We start from the raw sequence: 21,761 nt of genomic DNA on the forward strand, positions 1-21,761 counted from the left end.
CAGTTAAGGAGTTTCCATGTGCAAATTTGCATTTAAAAGAGCTGTGCAATATTACGAGACAAAATGTGTGCTTGACAGCAAGCATGAGAGTTTGGCAGGTACATAGGTTGCTATTTCACACAGTCACAGAGGGATCAGAGGAGATATGTGCTAGACAGCCCCAATTCCATACAATAATGTCTGGACCATGACTGCCACAGAGGAATGCAGAGTGTTGACAGGAACCGGTCTCCTATAAGAATAACAGGTCTTACATAATCTACTGTTCATGAAAACCCTGAGCATTGAAGTACAGAATTACATTTCTAATCCTGCCTACAGGTAGTAGTGGAATTCAACGTAGTGACAGGTACAAGTCCACCCGACCTGTACATGTCAATGCACTCTAATGAGTGACAGGGGGGGGGGGGGGGGGGGGAGGAGCGCGAGCCTGCTAACAAAAGCCATCCTTGTACCTCCTCATACATGGCTGATAGAAGTCAATGCATACAAGATAGGCCGCACAACATTCACTGCCCTAACATACATTGAAGACCACCCTGAACGTGAGCCTGCAGCACCTCTGACGGTGGGCTGATTCTTTGCAGCATGAAGGTCACCAGCTGTGCAGCAAAATGCAGCCGTCCATTGCAAGGGGGCACTGTGCGAGTCCCAAATATCATGGTATATCTATTTTACACAGCGACAGACAATACTGTGAAGTTCTCGTTCAGCTGCGCTTTTCAGTGAAAAGCATTTCTGATTTACATATAACGTTTGACCTCATGAACAGCTCTCCACCAAATATGATAGTAGTGTGTATATATATATATATATATAGATAAAGAGGAGTCTGTTACAATCCCTGAAAGCATTTGGCCACATTGACCGATCACAGTCAATGACAGTAAAACAACTATCATCTTAAACTTCTGCTGTAGTTTGGAAGTAACATCATTAACTGATTGCTAACAATTTCAAGAATACAGTCGGCAATTCAGCCTGTGACATAGTTTTGCTATGAGGACAGTCAACTTTACGAAAACCTAGGCAGAAAAACGTACGGACTCCTTTCTAAAAATGAGCAGAAACTCCTAATCTGAACCTTACTGCACACTTCTTGCCATGTGCAGAAACTTTCTTATGAGCTAACTGTTCCTTAGTTTAAACCACCCCCCAGAAAAAAAACACAAGAAAATGAAAACATTAAGCATGAATAAACAAGAAAAGTTCTAAGACTTTTGTCAAGTGCCCACCAGTGCAAGCATCAGCTCTAGAAATCCATGCCCAGTTTTTGTCCCTTCCTTTTGCAAAGCAAATCAACTTCAACTCAAATCCTCTGTAAATCTTTGTTTTGGTGTCACTCTTCTCTGGATCTCTTCTGTTTTTTTCTGGAAAGAGGTGCTTTAAGGGAGGGTAAATGGGCATGGGCCACAGTACGCATAAGATGCAGTTATTAGCTTCGGCAGATGGCTTTTATTTCTTTTAGCTTAGTGTAAAGCGGAACCTTCAACATACCCTTACATCTCTGCTCCATCATTCTTTTGTCTCGGTCTACATCCCTGCTTGATGTGTAATCACACTCGACAGTGTAGAAGGGAAAAGATTCAGATGCTTGGTGCCTGTGCCAGTAAGATCGCACACCAGGAAGAAGTTGTAGTCCAAAACCAGCTTGAAACAAAATGACCAATCAAAAAGTCTGAATGAAATGTGCTCCATGGAATAGGCAAAATATAACTGCTGATAGTACATTTCAAAAACAGTACTCTGAAAGAATTAAAACATCAAGTAATGCCACAACTAGTGCGACAGGTCAGAGACATTTAAGTCATTCCTAGATAAGGAGTTTAATTTACATCACTTACTTTGCAGTCAGAAGGGGGTACAATCCCTCTCCTAACTTTTCACATTTGTTTTAAAATAGACGCGTTCATGCACTTTACAACTCAATACAGGTTTCATGTGAATAATAGCACATTAAGGTAAAAAGGCCCTGTCCTGACATTTCCCGGCACACACACCCAAGGGTATAGACCCCCCTCAACAGTTTTAAAAAAAAAAAGAGTTTGGAAAAAATATGAATACACTTTCCAAGCATATTTTCAACTGCCCTGGGAATACCAACCAAAACATATTACATTAACATGGAAGGAAAGGACAGAGTTACTGAGTCACTTGCATAAGCAAAAATAAAGTGCCAGTATGACAGTGCAGCACACAATGGTTGTCAAACTGTTTTACCAGCAGATGTATTTTAGACCCAAGCTATTGAAGACAAAATGGGAGCTTTTAGTTTTAAATTCCGGGGTACAGGTTTTAAGTTATCTGGTATTTTACCTCATTGAGGACAAAAAAACAAATCGAAAAAGTGAGCTTACTACCTTCAACGAATTTTCTTCCGAAAAAAAAAAAACACTTGTGCCCATTTTGCTGCCACGCGTTATATGCGTGAGTAGGGAGTCTTCAGCAACGTTTTGGAAATGCATTCCTTTCAACAGAAATACTATTTGTTCTCATTGTGATACACCTGAAGAATGTTTTAGCTGGTTACAAAGTGACCAGGGCACTGCTCCGTCCTAAACAACAATCTATAAACCGTTCACAGATCTAGGTTGGAGAAAGATAGAAACATTCGGGTCAGAGCTCCAACGCTACATAACACATTTATGGGAAAACTGCAATCACCGTAGTTTTAATTAGTGGCAGAAGCAGTTTGAAGCAATGTCCCCACAAAAAAATGTGTGATATATCATTAAATTGCCAACTTTAGTACTTCAATTCATTACCTAATTCAGCTTCAAGTTTATTTTATGCATGGCGTGTATTTTTCATCGTTACAGGGCGCCACCAAAACATGCTTTGTCTACACACCTACTTTAACGGTATTATTTCCAAAGCATGCACATTTATTGAAATGTCCCAGGTGGATAATTTCTTTCAAATAAAATAAAATGAGAACTACATTTCCGAGAACAGTCAATTTTAAGAAAGTTGCATCTTTTGAAGGACAGCGCTGCCAATTACAACAGGAAATGTAAAGCCCACAACTTCTCAGTAAAAGCCCATCAACACAATTTCTATAACTTACATTTGTCTCTTTACCATACAACAACATGTAGGTACCGCCCAGCTGTTATTACAAACACAGAAAAATGCATCATTTATTGTTGCTTTTATAAAGAATTCACAGAGCAATGCACTTGGGCGAAGAGTGTCAATATTTGTGGGCAGATTAACAGCTCGTTTCCGATGGCCAATCCCTTCAATGTTCTGCATAAACAAAGAGAGAAGAAAATGCGACTGGAATAAAATAAACGATGCCCTTAACAGGATTACTTTGGTGTGGTCCAATACCAAGTCTATTCTTCACTCTGGTTGAAGTCAGTGTACAAAATCATCTGCCAAAAAACACACCATTTTCCACTGCTTCAAGATTCTCTACACAGACAGGTATACAACTCAATGGTTTAGCCTACATATGACATGATACCACTTTTGTATTCCAAAGGGTAATACATGCACAACAATGAAAAGCAATTTCACCAAATTGAGCACATTTTTCAGAGTGGCCTGCTTAGCAGAGATAGGATCTCCTTTGTTGCACATGGTTAGAAAGCAAATTGAAGGTGGCTCCTTTGCCAGGTATAAAAATTAACTGAATTCGGTAAGAGTTATTTTTTTAAAATGTCACAGAGAAGACTCCAGTTCAAACACAAGGTTTGAGGTATTGTAAGGAGAATGCTGTAGTGCTGGTAGTTGCGCGTTCAGTCAAGTCTATACATTTGATTTGGGTGCCGAACTCAGAGGAATCTCATTAAGTTCTGTCCGCATGCAGAGATATTCCCCAATCACTGCCATAAGAGCAATACAGACGATATTGACGAGCCACCATGTTAACGTAGCAGGAAAGTGAGCGTTATAAATGCAGCATCCAAACAGGTGAAAAATGTGCATGGTTACTGTAAAGTCTAAACACTGCTTTCCCCGCCGTATAAAGTACAATAGGCCAATGGCACAAGTTAATGCATTGAGGATAAAAGCCATGATAGACAGCCTCCCAGACAGTGAGGAGAAGCCCAAAATGTCATAGCTAAACATCTGGTCCAGGGAGGGACTGTTCTGTACGAGGCTGTCCACCAATGCGATCCAGAGCCCAAGAGAGCTGTAGTATACCGCCTGCATGAGGATGATCTGGGATATGATGAGGACAGGATCCCAAATATAACTCCTGAACTGTCCCACCATGGTCACTGCAGTTCCGGAGGATGCTGGACTCGGAAGGAACTATCTGTGTGTCCTTGCTTCACAGAAAGAAGAAAAATACATTTAAAGTAAGTAAACAGAATGAACTGTATCACTGTACGTGTGCTCAACATATTTGAAAAGAACCCCAACCCGTTTGCCAACCCGAACCAACTGTGCATGTCAAAATGCTATACGTTATAATTGCATTTTCGAAATCTTAGTGACACTGAGAAAAATAAGTGTGTGGTTCAAACTACACAATGCATCCCACAAAAAAGTTAACATTCCATGATATTTGTTCTGCTTGGTTTTAATATGAACAGAACAACTGAACATCATTATCAACATGTGGGGCTGGCTGCTAGCAAATTGAGCAAACCTTTTAACTCATCGCGTGGGGTTGAACACACATAAGACAATTGTAGCTCCCTGTACTGCTTACCTTTCCTAACACACACACACACACATATATATATATATATATATATATATATATATATATATATATATATATATATATAGAGAGAGAGAGAGAGAGAGAGAGAGATATATAATAAGCACATACACACCAAACTTTTTATGGAAATAATATCTTGCAAAACAAAACAAGCATTTGCAATGCAATAAGGTCTCTCATTTTCTTGAGTTAGAACCTTTAGCATTGTGAATTAATAACTGTACTTATTGCCACGTAAATTGGTCCACCCTGCCTCATAATTTCATCTTCTCCTGCCATATAATACCAGTGGTCCAGCATTTAACTAAAGCACTTCCATTTACCTTCTACCTCTATCTTAAAACATATACAATTATCATATAAACCCTTATCAGAAATAAACTTTTGACATTAGAGTGTAATGCTAAAAAAAACATAACAAAAATATAATTTGGGAAAGATTGGAGGGTGAAAGGAAAAAGGGAGACTGGAGTAAAGATGGAGAGGACAAGTGGTGTAGTAACAGTGTGACGGGCCCTGGAGTAAGAAAGGAAAATGGTTGACTGCAATTTTGGCAGGAAAATACAGCAGTAATTAGAGTTGAGTGAGGTCCATAGGTTTTTGGGACCCAGTGCCACTGCACCTGTTGCTCCATTGATAACTAGGCCTCAGGAGAGAAAGCGAATGGGGTAGAATTATAGAAATGAAAGGAATACAACAGACAAAAGGAAGAAAGAGAAGGGGTCGTACGGAAATAAAAGAAAGAAGGGAAAGAAATAATGAGAAAATAAAACACAACTAAGAAGAAATAGAGCAAACGTGAGAGAAAAGCAAAAAAGGAAGGAAGCTAGTGAACAAAAGATAAAGAGTAATAATAATGAAAAGAAAGAGAAAAGTGCACACTAGAGAAAAAAAAGATGGTAATAGAAACAAGCAGCAAAAAAACCATGGCATGTATGTACTGACACTTCCCACAGACACAGAATGGGAAAACCGCTTTGACACTTTGTGCCCTGACAAGTAACTTGTAGCTTTCACATACAGACGGGAAAAAGAGGGATTTATAGTAAAACATGAATTGACAGATAAAGATAAGAAAAACACCTGAGATAGGAAGTAAGAAAGATCTTTAAAAAAAAAAAAAAAGGAAAAAAAAGTGAAAGGTCACTTTGTGAGTCAAAGGAAAGAGCAAACACAAAAAAAAGAAACAATTAAGGCAAGAGAAAACAAAAATTGTGAAAGAATGAACACCCGATGAAGAAAAAAAAAAAAAAAAGAGGAACAAAACAAGGAAAGAAATAACCAAGTTTTTGCGAGTTTGAAAGAAGAGGTAGCAAGAGGGAAATAAAAAAAGGGAGAGGAGTAGAAATAAACAGTTGAACGAAAGAACAAAACTGTTAATGTGTGGATTTTAAGAGCTGGAGAAAGAAAAGAGGACAGAAAACATTCAGACAGTAAACAGAGTTAAGGAAAGAACAGATTTAGATAGGCGAAACAGACCCTCCCAAATAAAGATGGCAGCTAAGAATAGATTTAATTGTCTCCCCCACGTCCTCAAACAGAAGTCAGAGTGTGGAACAGCAGGGGGCACTGCATAACAGCAGGAGGTGCAGTAGCAGAGTTGTATGTGAACCCCAATACAGCAATATTGGGGTGCTTCAGATCAGGATTGGGGGAATAGACAGAGCCTTGTCCCAGCCAAGTGCTGGAATAAGAGAAAGGCAGCGGGTGAGGAATGAGAAACGGAGCGCTATGTTATTCCTGGTATTGGAATAAGAGGCGCTGCAGGTTAGGGTTGAGGTGCACCAACAGAGTTGTATGTGGTTGCAGTACTGGAATAGTAACAGGCACACAAGGTCAGAAGTGAGATATGTTTATAGAGCCATGTGTGGAACCTAGTTTTGAAGCTAGTGTTGCTGAGTGTTATTCCTGGAGGTTCCCTGGGGAGCTGCGAGTGGGGACCAGTGTGGGAGTGGCACTGCCTCTGAACCACAGAAGCAGGAGTCCTGAAGGGCGTGTGGGTGAGACTATGGCCCTCATTACAACCTTGGCGGGCGGCCAAGGTTGAACTGCCAAGCGGCTGCAATCCCTCCAGCTGCATTACAACATCCCCGCTGGGATAGTGGGCCGAGATGTCGGCCGTAACATTGCAGCCCGCTCTGATGGAGCCGGCGGTGTTGCGGCCGTGCGTCGGGTGCAGCTGCACCCGTCGCACTTTTCACTGTCTGCTGTGCAGACAGTGAAAAGCAGGGTGGGGCTGTGCCTGGGGGCCCCGCAACTCCCTTTCCCGCCAGCCTTTCCATGGCGGTCTCTACGGCCATGGACAGGCTGGCGGGAAGGGGTGTCATAATCCCCAGGGCAGCGCTGCCCCTGGTGGATTAAAACCGCCGGGACAACAATGGCAGGAAACCGCCTGTCCGGCGGTGTCAAAATATTGCGATTTGCACCGCCAGCCTGTTGGCGGTATGAACGCCAAAACAGACCTAAGGGCCTGAGAAGAAATGTGGACTGAATGTTAGAATTTTCCATCACAGAAATGAATGGAAATGTGTGATTTCAGGCAAAGTTTGGGGTTTGCAGGGCACTGTAGGAAAATAAATCCTAATGGAATTGATGAAAGTCACTCCATGCTGGATTTACAGGTGTCTAGTTTTCCAAAATGCACAGATTTGCTATGAGCTACAGCCCAAAATCCACAGTTAGATACATTGCAAAAAAATTGGTACATTTTGAGTGGAAAAATGTGATGTGTACACATTGTGTTTTGGGGCTTTTCTTGTCGTGGGCACTTGGCGTACCCACACAATTGAGGTACCATTTTTATCAGAAGACTTAGAGAAATCCAGGGTGGAAGAAGGGTTGTGGCTCCCTGTAGATTGCAGGGATTTCCATCACAGAAATGTGAGGAGAATGTGTTTTTTTTTTGGGGTCAAAGTTTTAGGTTTGCAAGTGATTCTGGGTATTAAAACTTGGTGAGCGCCACACAAGTCATCCGATCCTGGGTTCCCCGATTCCCTTAAGTGTCTAGTTTTCAGACATGTACGGACTTGCTGGGTTTCCCTAGGTGCCAGCTGAGCTAGGGCCTAAAATCCACTGCTACGCACTTTGAAGAAAAAAAAAAAAGGGTCAGTTTTGAGTGGAAAAATGGGATGTGTCCATGTTGCATTCTCGGCCGTTTCCTGTCCCGGGCACTTCGCCTACCCACAAGAGTGAGGTACTATTTTTATCAGAAGACTTAGCGGAATGCTGGGTGGAAGGAAGTTTGTGCCTCCCTGCAGGTTCCAAACCTTCCCATCACAGAATATTAATACCAACTGTATTTCTCTGCATTTGCACCTTTCAAATGTAAGACAGTGTGTAAGAAATAAGTCAGTTGAGAAATGCCCTAATTGACATGCTAGTATGGGTACAAACAAATTCAGAGACATGCAAATATCCCCCTGCTTCTAAACTCCATATACTGTGCCCATTTCGGAAATACATAGGTTTACTTGATACACATTTCTCTCTATTTATATTTTACCATATGAATTGCTCTATACACAGTAGACAAAGAAGAACCATTGCAAGATGCAGCTCAGTTATTGGCACTTGGTACCTAGAGTTCTTGGAAAAACCACAAATCCGATATATCCCCACAGCAAGAAGGGTCTAGCAGATGTAACGGTATACTGCTTTTGTAAATCAGCCACAGCGATGAAGATACAAATGAAAACGTTGTCACCAGTCTCCTTTTTATCCTACTAAATTTTCTATTTTTTTTTTTTTTTCACTGTTTAGTCTTTTGGGAAAACCCTCGAAGAATCTACACAAATGACTCCTTACCGAAACCAGAATTTTGCCTAGTTTTCAGAAATGTATATCCTTCCGGGATCCACAATGGGTTCCCACCACAAACTGAAACAAGGTTGAAAGCACAAAAAATAGCAACAAGCATAGGCAAAGCCAACAGGTTTCGCCTGTGCAATACTAATTGGTTTGATCAATCGGTGCAGTTTCAGGCTCTAAGACCAATGAAGAAAAGACGACTGGCTGCTGGAAGTGTCTTAAAAGCAGTCCTTTGCAATGACCAGTCTTGAACAATCACATGGAGGAAGACGACCGCAATTGCTGTTTTCTTTAAACTTATCATTTATGAATTTGGAGTGGGGGAGGGATGATACATGGAAACCTGAGTGTATTTGGTAATTTAGGCACTTTTGCCTTTCAAACCTTACCTTTTTTAGGGTTGATTACGCAAGTGCTCTGGCCTGTTGTAATCTCTCTGTGGGGTTTTAACCACGCCCACTCTTGCTATTTATTCTTTGTTGTACTTGTATTAAATGCTTCATTATTATTGGTGAATTTTGTGAAATGTCCTTCCTTTGTGAGCTTAGTTCCCTCCCAGGCGATTTCACTAAGTGAACATTTTTGTTGGCCATCACACTACAGCGTGAGTTAAAATAGTAACAACGGGGGAAAGGAAGCAAGGGAGGGGGATGAGGGTGGGGTCCAAGCAATGATGGTTGGGTGCAAGTAATGACCCGTCAGGGGATGGCGGGTGCAAGCAAAGATCGGGCTTGGTGTGGATTTAAGCAACGCTGGGAAATGAGGGAAGAATGGTCTATAAAAACATGGACGTGTATGGAGTGCTACAGATTAAATGATTAAAAAAAGTACTTTCAGAAAAGAGGTGACCAGAGGAAGGACACTGACCAGGACAGGAAACTGTACTTGGTCCATGTGCCACACAGAACGGTGAACAAAGGAAGAGAAGAGAAAGCAGGGGACGCTCACCACCCACAAGCAAGAATATTAGAGTGAACTTCAAAGGCAACCAACGTTAAGTAGTGGGTGGTCTCAAAGTCCTTTTCAAGTTTTTTTTTTTTTAAATTTACAAGAGATTTCACAAGCACAGCGCAAGCTCTGTGCAGGCGAAACCTAAAAAAAAACCAAAAAAAAAAAACCCACTATTTCCCAGTAAAATATCAAAACTGTGGGGGAAAAAAGTGGTTTTCTGAATCACGCCTGCCTGTTCCCGATACTTGGGAAGATGGTGGTTTTAGCACTGCTAAACATTTGACATTTGCAGAAGAAAAAAAAAAATATATAAAAAAAAAAAAACATGCACACATTTTCTTCTGCAGCACTCCTCACTCCCCCATTCCCCCCCCCCAATATGCTATATTTTGCATTATTTCTTAGTACTCTCCAGTTTCCAGGGGAATCCACAAACCCAGGGTAGCAGTAGAATCCCAAGGATGTTGTATAAAAAAAATAAAAAAAAGGATGATGCAGATTTGGGATGAATAGTGAATACAATTTTATGGACGCCTAAGCATCAACTACTACAAAATAGCCAAAAAAGGGCTCAACCTTACCTGGGGGAGGCAGAGTAGGAGGTGAGGCCCAAAACACCAGAACCATAACCAAGACCTTGCAATAGATTTGGTGAAGCACAATGTTTACATATCTATGGAACAATGACAGCCGTTTCAGAAAAGAATGTTCTTTTTGATGCACCCCAGACAAGTTTCAGAGCAGGCCAAAGCACAGTCTTGTGCCATCAGTGCTGGATGATTCATGAAAACTGGATGACGGCAGTAGTGTCGGAGTTATAATTTCAATAGATCTTTAATGGGCCTTTGATACTGATCACTCAATTTTTACTGGCAGGCTGGACAGGGCAGGTTTTTGTGGATTTGTCTTAAATTTGGCAAGGATGTTTCCGGGGCGTAGATCCCAGACTACCAGTGTGCCTCCTTTTGCAGCTCATCCCAAATGCTCAGCTGCAGCGTCCTGCAGGTATCAATATAATCTCCTTTATTGCTACACATTCTGGAGGTCCTGGTGCAAGCCCTCCGATCAGCCATGGCTAAATTACAGGCCTCGAAAAATCTACCCGCTCACTCCCTATGGTGAGCGTATTTTATTAGGTCGAGCAATTTTAGGACCTACACGCCCCTTCTGGCAAGTTCACAAAGAACAAGTGCTTGGTTCAGTCAGAAAGTGAAGGAGCAGTAAAGATGCCTTTAAACCTTCTTATCTTGTTACATTTGCTCTGTGCTCAGAGACAGAGGTCAAAAGTCAGTTTGTCTTTTTTCCTTCAGGCTGCACAGTTCCAGGATTGGGTAAAGTGAACTATCTGCCCTGCTGTAAAAGTTGTGGGAAAAAAAAGGCTGTAGGGTGTCAGGTCTTTCCTAACACACAATATCTAAATAACTAAGTCAAGTGTACAAACATTTGAAAATATATCAGTAGTTGCGTTGGCCTATTTTTGTATTTCTGTGCAATGAAAAAATCAGAACACTTTGCTTGATGATGTGCAAATGATAAATATGTTTTCTGAAACCCAATGTTCACAGATTGTTAATACACTATATTGTTTTATCAGTAAAGCTGCAAGTTAGTGGGAAGGTTTATGGACATTTATTGGAAATTTACTGTTTGTAAATGACAGTGTGCTACCACATCATGCTTCAATAATATATATTTTTTAAGTGAGTGTTTAAACAAACTGAGACAAAATCCTGTCCTGATGGCAATGCTATAAGTAAACAAAGAGACAAGTCATGAACCATGTGTACTTTATATGATATGTGGCTAGATTCTTATTGTACATGGAATAAACATTTAGCCTATTTAATCAAACAACAGGTTTTTTTTGTACAGCAGAAATGCTAAACTGACATATTTAAAGGTGCCCTAATATATGTGATAATAATGAAGAAAAAGGTGACTCTGTAAAATACAATATTTGCCTAGGACCAAACAATTTGAGAAATGTTTACGGGTCAAGTACAGTTAAGTTGAGTTGATTATTCAAGTTACTCGATCAGCAGGTCTAGTAACATTTTAATGATTTTTCGAGGCCTGATAAACAAGAAAGAAAGGAACATGACTAATAATAATAGTAAGAACTATAATGCATACACAAATTAAATGTTGGATGTGTTATGATAAACTGCTAAGCATTTAAGAAGAATAAATGAGTCAAACATATGATCACTGAACTAAGTGGACACACCGTGCTAGTGATATTGGTGGCTTGAAAAAGTAATGACACTTATAAAGAAAAACTGCAACAGACTATATACAGCTTAATGTGTAGCACGGTCGTAGAGGATAAAGTTCATAGAAATGCTCCTCTATAAAGAAGTTACGAAAAATGTCAGAACTGACATTTTCGACTAAGTGGAAAAACATTTCGTCATTGGACCAAAAACAATTTTGCTTACCGCAGGCAGTAATAATCAATGTCAAGTTTGGCTAGGCCATGGATATGCAGAACCTACAAGCAGTAATGAATCTGCAGTTGAGTTTTAGGAGCTGAAAATGGTGAAGATCAGTTCCACCTACTTGGGGCCTACAAGCAAAAAATAATTTATTCAGGAACCAGGAGGACCCATGAGAAGTAGAGCTACTAGTAGAATTGATATAAGACACACGAGGTGTGCTCACTTCGGAAAGTGAGGAGACGGACGCCTGTGAGCCCTCAAACATGTTTATGTGGAAGAGTGGGGTAAGAGATGCAGGCCACTAAGACAAGCATTGGCAAAGCCAATAGGTCTTGCCTATCCGGGAATTATTGACTTTTGCCAATGTATTTAAGTTATGTTGTAAAACACGTCTTGAAGAGACAGTGCATGCACTGTCTATGCAAGACCGAAAAAGGGTGAAAAAAGATAAGATGAAGGACAAGCTAAAAAATACTATATTTTAATATGCAGTCCACAAGAACCAATCCCAGTACAAATATAAAATTTCAGGCGATGAGACCACCTAAAGTAATAAAGATGGAGCCTCCTCCACATCCTTGGAGAGGCCTCAGGACTGAAGAAATAGAGGACAAATACATAGACTGACAGGTAAGCAATTTAGAAAAATAAAAATGGAATATACTTTCAGGACAAACACTGCTTTCTTGTGTGCTCTCCTATGAAAAACACAGCAGGCCCTGGCACCACACAAGGGGTCTCCAACCTTTTCTGTAATAAGAGCTTCTTATATCTAATGAATATCATGCTGAGCTACTAATATTAGTGTGGCAATAGTGACCATGTCCGATCAATCAATCAATACGGATTTGTATGATGCTGCTTATCACCCCCGATTACATAAGTGGCCATCACCATTCAAAATTACTAACAGTGTTCACCTCACTCCATCATACACTGTTTCCAGCAGTTACGTTAAAATGGATTTAGCAAACTGGAATGCCTCAAAAAGATTACTAAATGACAGGTATAGCTGCAATGCCCTTGGCATTAAGGTAATATTAGTAATAAGTCTCAACAAAGCATTGTGACTTATGACTCAAATATCTGCTTTAAATATATTTTGGAAATCCAACCATTTTTCTCCAAAGATCGGCATATGAGTTCTGAAAAGACACAGTCCCGTCTGGAACAGATGATTTACATCTCTGGGTTACATACAGTAATTCAACCAAGCAAAAACTTCAAATTTATTATGCTGACATTCTCACATGAGAGCAACTTGCAGGTAGCTGGAGAGCTACCAGTCGCTCATGAACTACTTGTTGGAGAATCTTGCACTACACTCGGCCTGGAGCATCCCTTTTCAGTCGAAAACAAATCACATGCCAAAGCACAACAGCATCAAAAGGCCTATCCATACGGCCATGGCCCGTCAGCAGGACATGATGACCAGGAGCCTCGGAAGAAAGTTATGAACCTGTCTCCAGGCTATGTTAAAGAATGATAAAAAGAAGGACAGATTCACAGATTCACTGCCGTCTTACCAAAGCCACAGGAGATGACCACAAGCCTTGGGAGAACAATAAAGATCTTGGGTGGTTGCAGGAAAAGTAAACACATGGCAGAGTTCAGATGGCACATGAGTACACTCAAGCTTTGTCCCGGGAAAACAAGAACCAGGGACGAGTGGAAGGGCGAAGAAGAAACAGGTACAAGGTCCAGGGGCTAAGAGAGGTAACAAAATGCAGCGCAGCTTGACAATGTGTTCTGGTTGTAACCCGTAAAGTAAGCCATAACAGTTTTACTGTGGGTTTTCTTCTTAATGGCTATTTCTAAGTAGAGGTCAGTTTGTAAAAAATAACCAATAAGCTATCAGTGACTCTGGCTCTCTGCACTCCACTCACTTGCTGCCATTGCCATTCGGATCCGGCTCTTAGAGTGCATTTTGTTTCATTTCCAGCGCTATTCTCCTCATGCAATGTAATTACATCATTAGTAAATTATATTGTGCAGGTTATATTTTGCGTTCATATCAACGACACCTTGAAATTCCAATAAACTGGGACCACAAAAACTTTATTGTCATTTCAAATATGATGCATTTGTACTTTTGCTCACTGAAAATGTACTGGTTGCAGGAAAGGTGGTCCCATAGCCTGCATTTAAACACCGTGAAAGCCAGAGTGGCATCACAGCATGCAGCACTTCAAAAACTATCGATGAATCGTCAAAGTCCAACCTGGAGGCTGCTCCTCACAGTGATCAGAGCAAAGTTCCTTCCCTCCCTGACATACGGCTTAGAAAGTTATCCCAGCAAGTTTAATGATTTCTTGAACATCGCTCAGGGTAAAGTTTTCCGACTTCTCTTCAGCCTACCACATAGCTCCTCACCAGCACAAATCAGACAGGAACTCGGGTTACAAGACCAAGCCCTGGTACAGAATGGAGCTATCCTCAAATATGCCTCTCTATTAAGACCATTGCCCCCAAGCACACTAAAAGCACTAATTAGGGAGGAATCAGGCCTTATCTCACATGGGGACTCAAATTCATGGTCCGACAAAATTGCCTTAGCAATTGAGCAACTTCAGGGAGAAAATATGTGGCAAAAGTCCGTACCACATAAAACATTTAAAAAGCTAATAAATAAACAAATCAAACAGCTATCGTGGAGTAATGACAAAGACAAATTCAGGTCTCAGTCCCACTCATGGATGACTATAAACACGTACAAGACACAGACCGCACAGGCATACCTGGGATAAACTCTAAACAACTTCCTAAAAGAAAGGTGCTGCACGCCAGGTTGGGTCTTCTCCCCTTACTGGACATAGTCCCAAAATGGAGCAATCCCTCACAAAACGGGAAATGCAGGCTATGTGCATATCATCAGGAAGACTTTCTACACCTTCTATGCATATGCCCTACACTGACACCATGGCGCAAACTGTTCCTCAAAAACACGTTCAATGCTAATACCATTCGGTCAGGCAGACTAGCATCTTATTTTGTCTCAAAGGATTGACACCTCAGCACAACATATGTAGCAAAATTTATATTAAAAGCAGAACTCCTTTTAAAGCATGTGTTAAACTCTGGAAACTGAGGGAGATATTCAACTCAAGATAAAATAACCTCCTACTCTCTCGCTCAGGCTATTTGCAGAACATTACAGACAGCACGGAATGCGTGAGACAGGTAATCATCACCCATGATGAAACTGCCATCCTTTTAAGTGGACTTCCAACACCTTGGCTAGGGTCCACTGTTCTTATTCTGTGTGAGCTAGAAATACCTTTGGTTGCTTCCGGCCTACCAAGTTTACCGGTTATGTAAATTGCTGCCTGCAGCGATTGTTAATTATTATCCATGTGCCCCAGGACCAGAGTGCATCCAGAATATATGAGGCAGGTGAAAACGAAGAAAGAAGCAAGAGAGGGTTTCCCTATCACGCAAAACGGGATTAAATCCCAAGGCCACTGAGCAATTGATTTGTCCTTCCTGTCAAGATGTATGTCCAATAGAAGCCTGGTGTATGCATGCAGTGTAGAGCATCAAGCTGTGCCATTGTCCCTTAAAATAAAGTACAAAAAGGTATTGACAGTGTTTGTTCTTACTGTGTTTAGTTCAAACCTTACGTTCCAATGACATTCAGTTAAGCCACACTACGATTTCTTCTACTACTTTTTTTTAACCTTAGGTAGAATGCGTTTATGTATTGCAAAGATAGGTATTCACCTTGCAGCACAAGAAAAGTAACATTTGTAGTCATTATATTGTCAGAGGTCATATTACCACCTATGCAATTGCAGTGGGTTCACTGAGGTGCACTATTGGAACTTTATGGCAAAACCTGAAACTATACTTATCTCAGAACCCAGCTATCCCTCTAGTCACTTGCTGATTGCATCTTTGCCTTTAACTACAGGGAGTGCAGAATTATTAGGCAAATGAGTATTTTGACCACATCATCCTCTTTATGCATGTTGTCTTACTCCAAGCTGTATAGGCTCGAAAGCCTATTACCAATTAAGCATATTAGGTGATGTGCATCTCTGTAATGAGAAGGGGTGTGGTCTAATGACATCAACACCCTATATCAGGTGTGCATAATTATTAGGCAACTTCCTTTCCTTTGGCAAAATGGGTCAAAAGAAGGACTTGACAGGCTCAGAAAAGTCAAAAATAGTGAGATATCTTGCAGAGGGATGCAGCACTCTTAAAATTGCAAAGCTTCTGAAGCGTGATCATCGAACAATCAAGCGTTTCATTCAAAATAGTCAACAGGGTCGCAAGAAGCGTGTGGAAAAACCAAGGCGCAAAATAACTGCCCATGAACTGAGAAAAGTCAAGCGTGCAGCTGCCACGATGCCACTTGCCACCAGTTTGGCCATATTTCAGAGCTGCAACATCACTGGAGTGCCCAAAAGCACAAGGTGTGCAATACTCAGAGACATGGCCAAGGTAAGAAAGGCTGAAAGACGACCACCACTGAACAAGACACACAAGCTGAAACGTCAAGACTGGGCCAAGAAATATCTCAAGACTGATTTTTCTAAGGTTTTATGGACTGATGAAATGAGAGTGAGTCTTGATGGGCCAGATGGATGGGCCCGTGGCTGGATTGGTAAAGGGCAGAGAGCTCCAGTCCGACTCAGACGCCAGCAAGGTGGAGGTGGAGTACTGGTTTGGGCTGGTATCATCAAAGATGAGCTTGGGGGCCTTTTCGGGTTGAGGATGGAGTCAAGCTCAACTCCCAGTCCTACTGCCAGTTCCTGGAAGACACCTTCTTCAAGCAGTGGTACAGGAAGAAGTCTGCATCCTTCAAGAAAAACATGATTTTCATGCAGGACAATGCTCCATCACACGCGTCCAAGTACTCCACAGCGTGGCTGGCAAGAAAGGGTATAAAAGAAGGAAATCTAATGACATGGCCTCCTTGTTCACCTGATCTGAACCCCATTGAGAACCTGTGGTCCATCATCAAATGTGAGATTTACAAGGAGGGAAAACAGTACACCTCTCTGAACAGTGTCTGGGAGGCTGTGGTTGCTGCTGCACGCAATGTTGATGGTGAACAGATCAAAACACTGACAGAATCCATGGATGGCAGGCTTTTAAGTGTCCTTGCAAAGAAAGGTGGCTATATTGGTCACTGATTTGTTTTTGTTTTGTTTTTGAATGTCAGAAATGTATATTTGTGAATGTTGAGATGTTATATTGGTTTCACTGGTAATAATAAATAATTGAAATGCGTATATATTTTTTTTTGTTAATTTGCCTAATAATTATGCACAGTAATAGTCACCTGCACACACAGATATCCCCCTAACATAGCTAAAACTAAAAACAAACTAAAAACTACTTCCAAAAATATTCAGCTTTGATATTAATGAGTTTTTTGGGTTCATTGAGAACATGGTTGTTGTTCAATAATAAAATTAATCCTCAAAAATACAACTTGCCTAATAATTCTGCACTCCCTGTATATACAGCATGTGTTTTCTTTCAGCTGGGCTTGTATTATGCTGCTCATCCCACACTCTCCCCTAATCCCCACCTGCCTAATTCAGTCTGGCTTGGACTAACAGGTGTAGAAAAGGGAATATGCACTCACGTTTTCCTTTTCATCCTTAGGATATATCAAAGAGAACTTTGCTTGATTGATAGAAATGTGTTGCCATGTCACTTCAATTTAAAAGTTTTGGATTTCAATGGAGAGACAGAAAACCAAGACAATAGATGATCTGCACAAATCAAATATTGTTTTAATGCTAATAACAGTTTTGCATTTTGCAGTGCATTTCAAATAATTTGAACTCAGCCTCCTTCCAGACGAGATACCTGCTGCTGTCCAATGTGAATCATGCGTAACCCACCCTGAGCAACTCATTGCATTGTGGTGTCTGTAATTCTGTACTTAAAACATGAAAACCCAGCTACACAAGCCACAGAATGTAAAGAAAAATAACAGAACTGAGGAGCTCATTCATCCAAAGACCACATTGAGGGAGCTAGTTTATTACCTGAGGATTACTACATATGCATGCAGTCATAAACTACACCATGCAAAACAATGCTGCTCCAACCATCCTTAAGAAAAATTACCTTGGTTCAGTTCATTTCCCTGAAGTTATATGGGTGGTTGGGGAGGAAGGGCATGAAACTGCATCCTATGTTTATGTTTATTATGTAGGAAGTTTATTATGGCATTGCCGACACAGTCCACACCACAACACCATCAATCAATCAGTCAATCACGTAATTTATAAAGCGCGTGACTCACCCGTCAGGGTCTCAAGGTGCCGGAGGGGGGGGGGGGGGGGGGGGGGGAAGGAGCAGGGGAGCTACTGGTTGAATAGCCATGTTTTGAGGCGTTTCCTAAAAGTCAGGAAGTCCTGGGTCTGGTGTAGGTGGAGCAGTAGGGAGTTCCAGGTCTTGGCGGCGAGGTGAGAGAAGGATCTTCCTCTGGCGGTGGTGCAGCGAATCCGGGGGACAGAGGCGGAGCTGGCGGGAGTGTGGAAGGTGAGTCTGTCATTGAGGTAGGCCGGACCTGTGTTGTGGAGGGCTTTGTGTGCGTGGGTGAGTAGTTTGAAGGTAATCCTCTTCAAAACAGGTAGCCAGTGTAGGTCTCTGAGGTGGGCAGAGATGTGGTCGCGGCGTGGGACGTCGAGGACGAGTCGGGCGGAGGCGTTTTGGATACGTTGCATTTTCGTTTGTAGTTTGGCCGTGGTTCTGACATAGAGTGCGTTGCCGTAGTCGTCGGCTGCTGACCAGGGCGTGGGTGACTGTCTTTCTGGTTTCGACGTGAATCCACTTGAAAATCTTGCGGAGCATGCGAAGGGTGCTGTAGCAGGAAGAGGAGAATGTGTTGACCTGCTGAGTCATGCTGAGTGCTGAGTTTAAGATGATTCCCAGGTTTCGTACTTGGGTGGTGGGTGTGGGTGCGGCTCCTAGGGAGGTAGGCCACCAGGAGTCGTTCCAAGCAGAGGGGTTGCTGTCGAAGATGAGGATCTCTGTTTTGTCTGTGTTTAACTTGAGGCGGCTTGATTCCATCTAGTTGGTGATGGCGTGAAGTCCGTTGTGGAGGATGTTTCTTGCGGTTGTAGGGTTCGTGAGGGAGAAGATCAGCTGGGTGTCATCTGCGTAGGATACTGTGTCAATGTGGTGGGATTGTGCGATGTTGGCGAGAGGAGCTATGTAAACACTGAAAAGTGTTGGGCTGAGGGAGGATCCCTGGGGGACGCCACAGATGGTTTTGGAGGATTCGGACAGGTAAGGCGGGAGGCGGACTTTCTGGGTTCTGCCGGAGAGGAATGAAGAGATCCAGTCGAGGGCCTTGCTGCGGATCCCGACGTTGTGGAGGAGTGTTCGAAGGGTGTGGTGACAAACGGTGTTGAAGGCTGCAGAGAGCTCCAGGAGGATGAGCGCTGCGGTTTCACCTTCGTCGAGCATGGTCCTGATGTCATCTGTAGCAGCAATGAGTGCGGTCTCAGTGTTGTGGTTCTTGCGAAATCCGGATTGGGAGGTATTGAGCGCTTTGCTGTCTTCCAGGAAGCAGGATAGTTGGCTGTTCACGATTTTCTCAATGACCTTTGCTAGGAAGGGGAGGAGGGAGATGGGCCAGTAGTTACTGGGGTCATCTGGGCCCGCCTTGGGTTTCTTCAACACGGCATTGACATTGGCATGTTTCCAGCTCTCCGGGAAGGTGGCTGTCTCAAAGGAGCTGTTGATGATGGTGCAGAGGTGGGGGGCGATGATGTTGCTGGCTTTGTTGAAGATCTGGTGTGGGCATGGGTCCGAGGGGGAGCCAGAGTGGATGGAGGCCATGGTGTTGATGGTGTCTTCATTGTTATTTGCTTCATTGCTTCGCGTCAACAATCAACTATTGCATGAAACCCCTGCTGGATCCTCCTATTCCTTGCTCCACAGGAAATTGCAGTGCCATCAATCTCTTCTTCAGTGAAAAAATACAGAACAGCACATCAATACTGAGTATATTTTATCTCCTACGTCCTCCCATTCTTGCAGACCCTGCAATGGTCAGTCGTCAAGGACTTATATCTCCTTGATCACCCATCATCAAAGCTCTCTCTGGGGATGCTCTCTTACCCCTAATTAGCATAATGCCTTCCTCACTCAAAGCATCTTCCCCGACGCTCTCAACACTGACCAGATCCTCCCATTCCTAAAGAAACCTACATTTGACCCAGACGACCTCGCCAGCTACTGGATCGTCACTCACCTCCCATTCACCTGCAAGATCATTGAAAACTCACTCTATGTTTAACTCCAAGATCACATCAAGGCTAACCATCTCCTGCACAACTACTAGTTTGGCTTCAGACCACACTGTAGCATGGAAACTGCCACCTTACATGTCGTAAACTATGCCCCCCTTGACCACAGATTAAGATGACCCCTAGCTCCTGATATTGCAGGACCTCTCAGCTGCTTCAACAAAGTCAAGCATCCCACTGCATATGCACCTTCGAGACACAAATGGGACGCTTCTAGAAAGCCTTTTGATTCAGAAATCCAAGGTCTCAAGTATGGCTTGTACATCACACACACCTAGGTGCCCAGCACCCAGATGAAACTCACCCCAACCAAGGCAGTGTCCTGTTATTTGCAAGAACGAAAACACAGTACAAACCTGCTCAATGATATGAACATTGACAGCTTCACACCCCCAACGCTCACTGAATGCAAAATCACTTGGGTTCACCTTGAACACCAATCTTACCCTCAAGGAACACACTGCCAAAAACAAAGGCAGTCTGGCACCAGCTCTCTCTACTACACAGTCAAACTGTTTCTTTCAGAATGACACTTCGACACATGACACTTAGCTGCACCCTACACGCAGAAGGACAACTCAACCAGTGTCTGAAGAAATATGATCACATTATCCCAGATCTTGGCGGAACTTCACTTACTCCTCTTGCCAGCATGCACCACCTTCAAAAGCATCTGCATCATTTACAAAACCATTACGACCAGCACAGCTGCATATCTTGCAGATAAGCTCACGATCTCTTGCGATTGTCGCCAAAGCCGCGGTCAGGCCACCATCACAATGCAGACTAAGAAGTGTAAAAATGAAGACAAGCCTTTATCATCTATGCACCTCGGATCTGAAATAACATCCACGTATCCATCATGACCGTTTTAATGCTGCTTCAATTTAGTAAATGCTTTATACTCATTACATCATAATGACAACCAGCCATGTCGCAGCTTCCTCTCCTGTTGCTTGTTGATTTTGAACGTGCCAAAGTGCATGTACAGTGCTGGACTGGTTTGGCTACAGAAATACCAAATACATATATACAACCCCAGCCGCGCCAACTCGACTTACTTAGTAAAGAGGTGCTCACTTTAACTGCAGTTGCCGTGGCAGCACCACTCTGATCTCAACAACCTTTACTCTCAACACTCAGACTGTGGCATAATAGACGATTGCTCTGAGCAAGCAGGTTCGCCCTTAGGCACTACTAAAAACGGACCTGCAGAATTCTACGACTCTGTTAATAGCCGTCCATTCCCGTTGTTTCCCCTTCACCCCAACCACTGCAATAGCTAGGCACCCGCTTGCTTTCCTTCTGGCCCGGGCCGCGGCGTCATTTGTTGCAACCCTTAACACAGAATATCCTCTCTATGCTGGGGCATTGTATCCGTGAGTGCTCTCTCCCTTCCTAGTTGTCTGTCCTCTCCGGAAGCTGCGCAACACTTACCGGGTTCAGACCTGGGTCCTCGCGGGCTGCAGGCTCTGTCGCACTCACGCCAAACTCCCCATTTTCGGGCGGACAAACTCCTCTCCGTACCGGTGCGTACAGCTCAGTGAAAATTATTCCAGTAAAGCCACAGTCAACGTCCACTTGCCGCAGGATATGACGCAC

At 42.6% G+C, this 21,761-nt stretch overlaps 1 protein-coding gene across 1 annotated transcript; it reads right to left on the bottom strand.

Moving 5' to 3' along the window:
* Nucleotides 1-2,757: 2,757 nt before the first annotated feature.
* Nucleotides 2,758-21,734, bottom strand: SYS1 (SYS1 golgi trafficking protein). The gene is made up of 2 exons (XM_069234252.1): nucleotides 21,597-21,734; nucleotides 2,758-4,280 (listed from the first exon to the last, which is right to left on the bottom strand). The coding sequence occupies exon 2, from the start codon at nucleotides 4,222-4,224 to the stop codon at nucleotides 3,754-3,756; it is 471 nt and encodes a 156-aa protein (XP_069090353.1). The 5' UTR covers nucleotides 4,225-4,280; nucleotides 21,597-21,734; the 3' UTR covers nucleotides 2,758-3,753.
* Between the last annotated feature and the right edge of the window lie 27 nt (nucleotides 21,735-21,761).

The sequence above is a fragment of the Pleurodeles waltl genome, chromosome 5 (assembly GCF_031143425.1).
Source record: "Pleurodeles waltl isolate 20211129_DDA chromosome 5, aPleWal1.hap1.20221129, whole genome shotgun sequence".
Classification (NCBI taxonomy): domain Eukaryota; kingdom Metazoa; phylum Chordata; class Amphibia; order Caudata; family Salamandridae; genus Pleurodeles; species Pleurodeles waltl.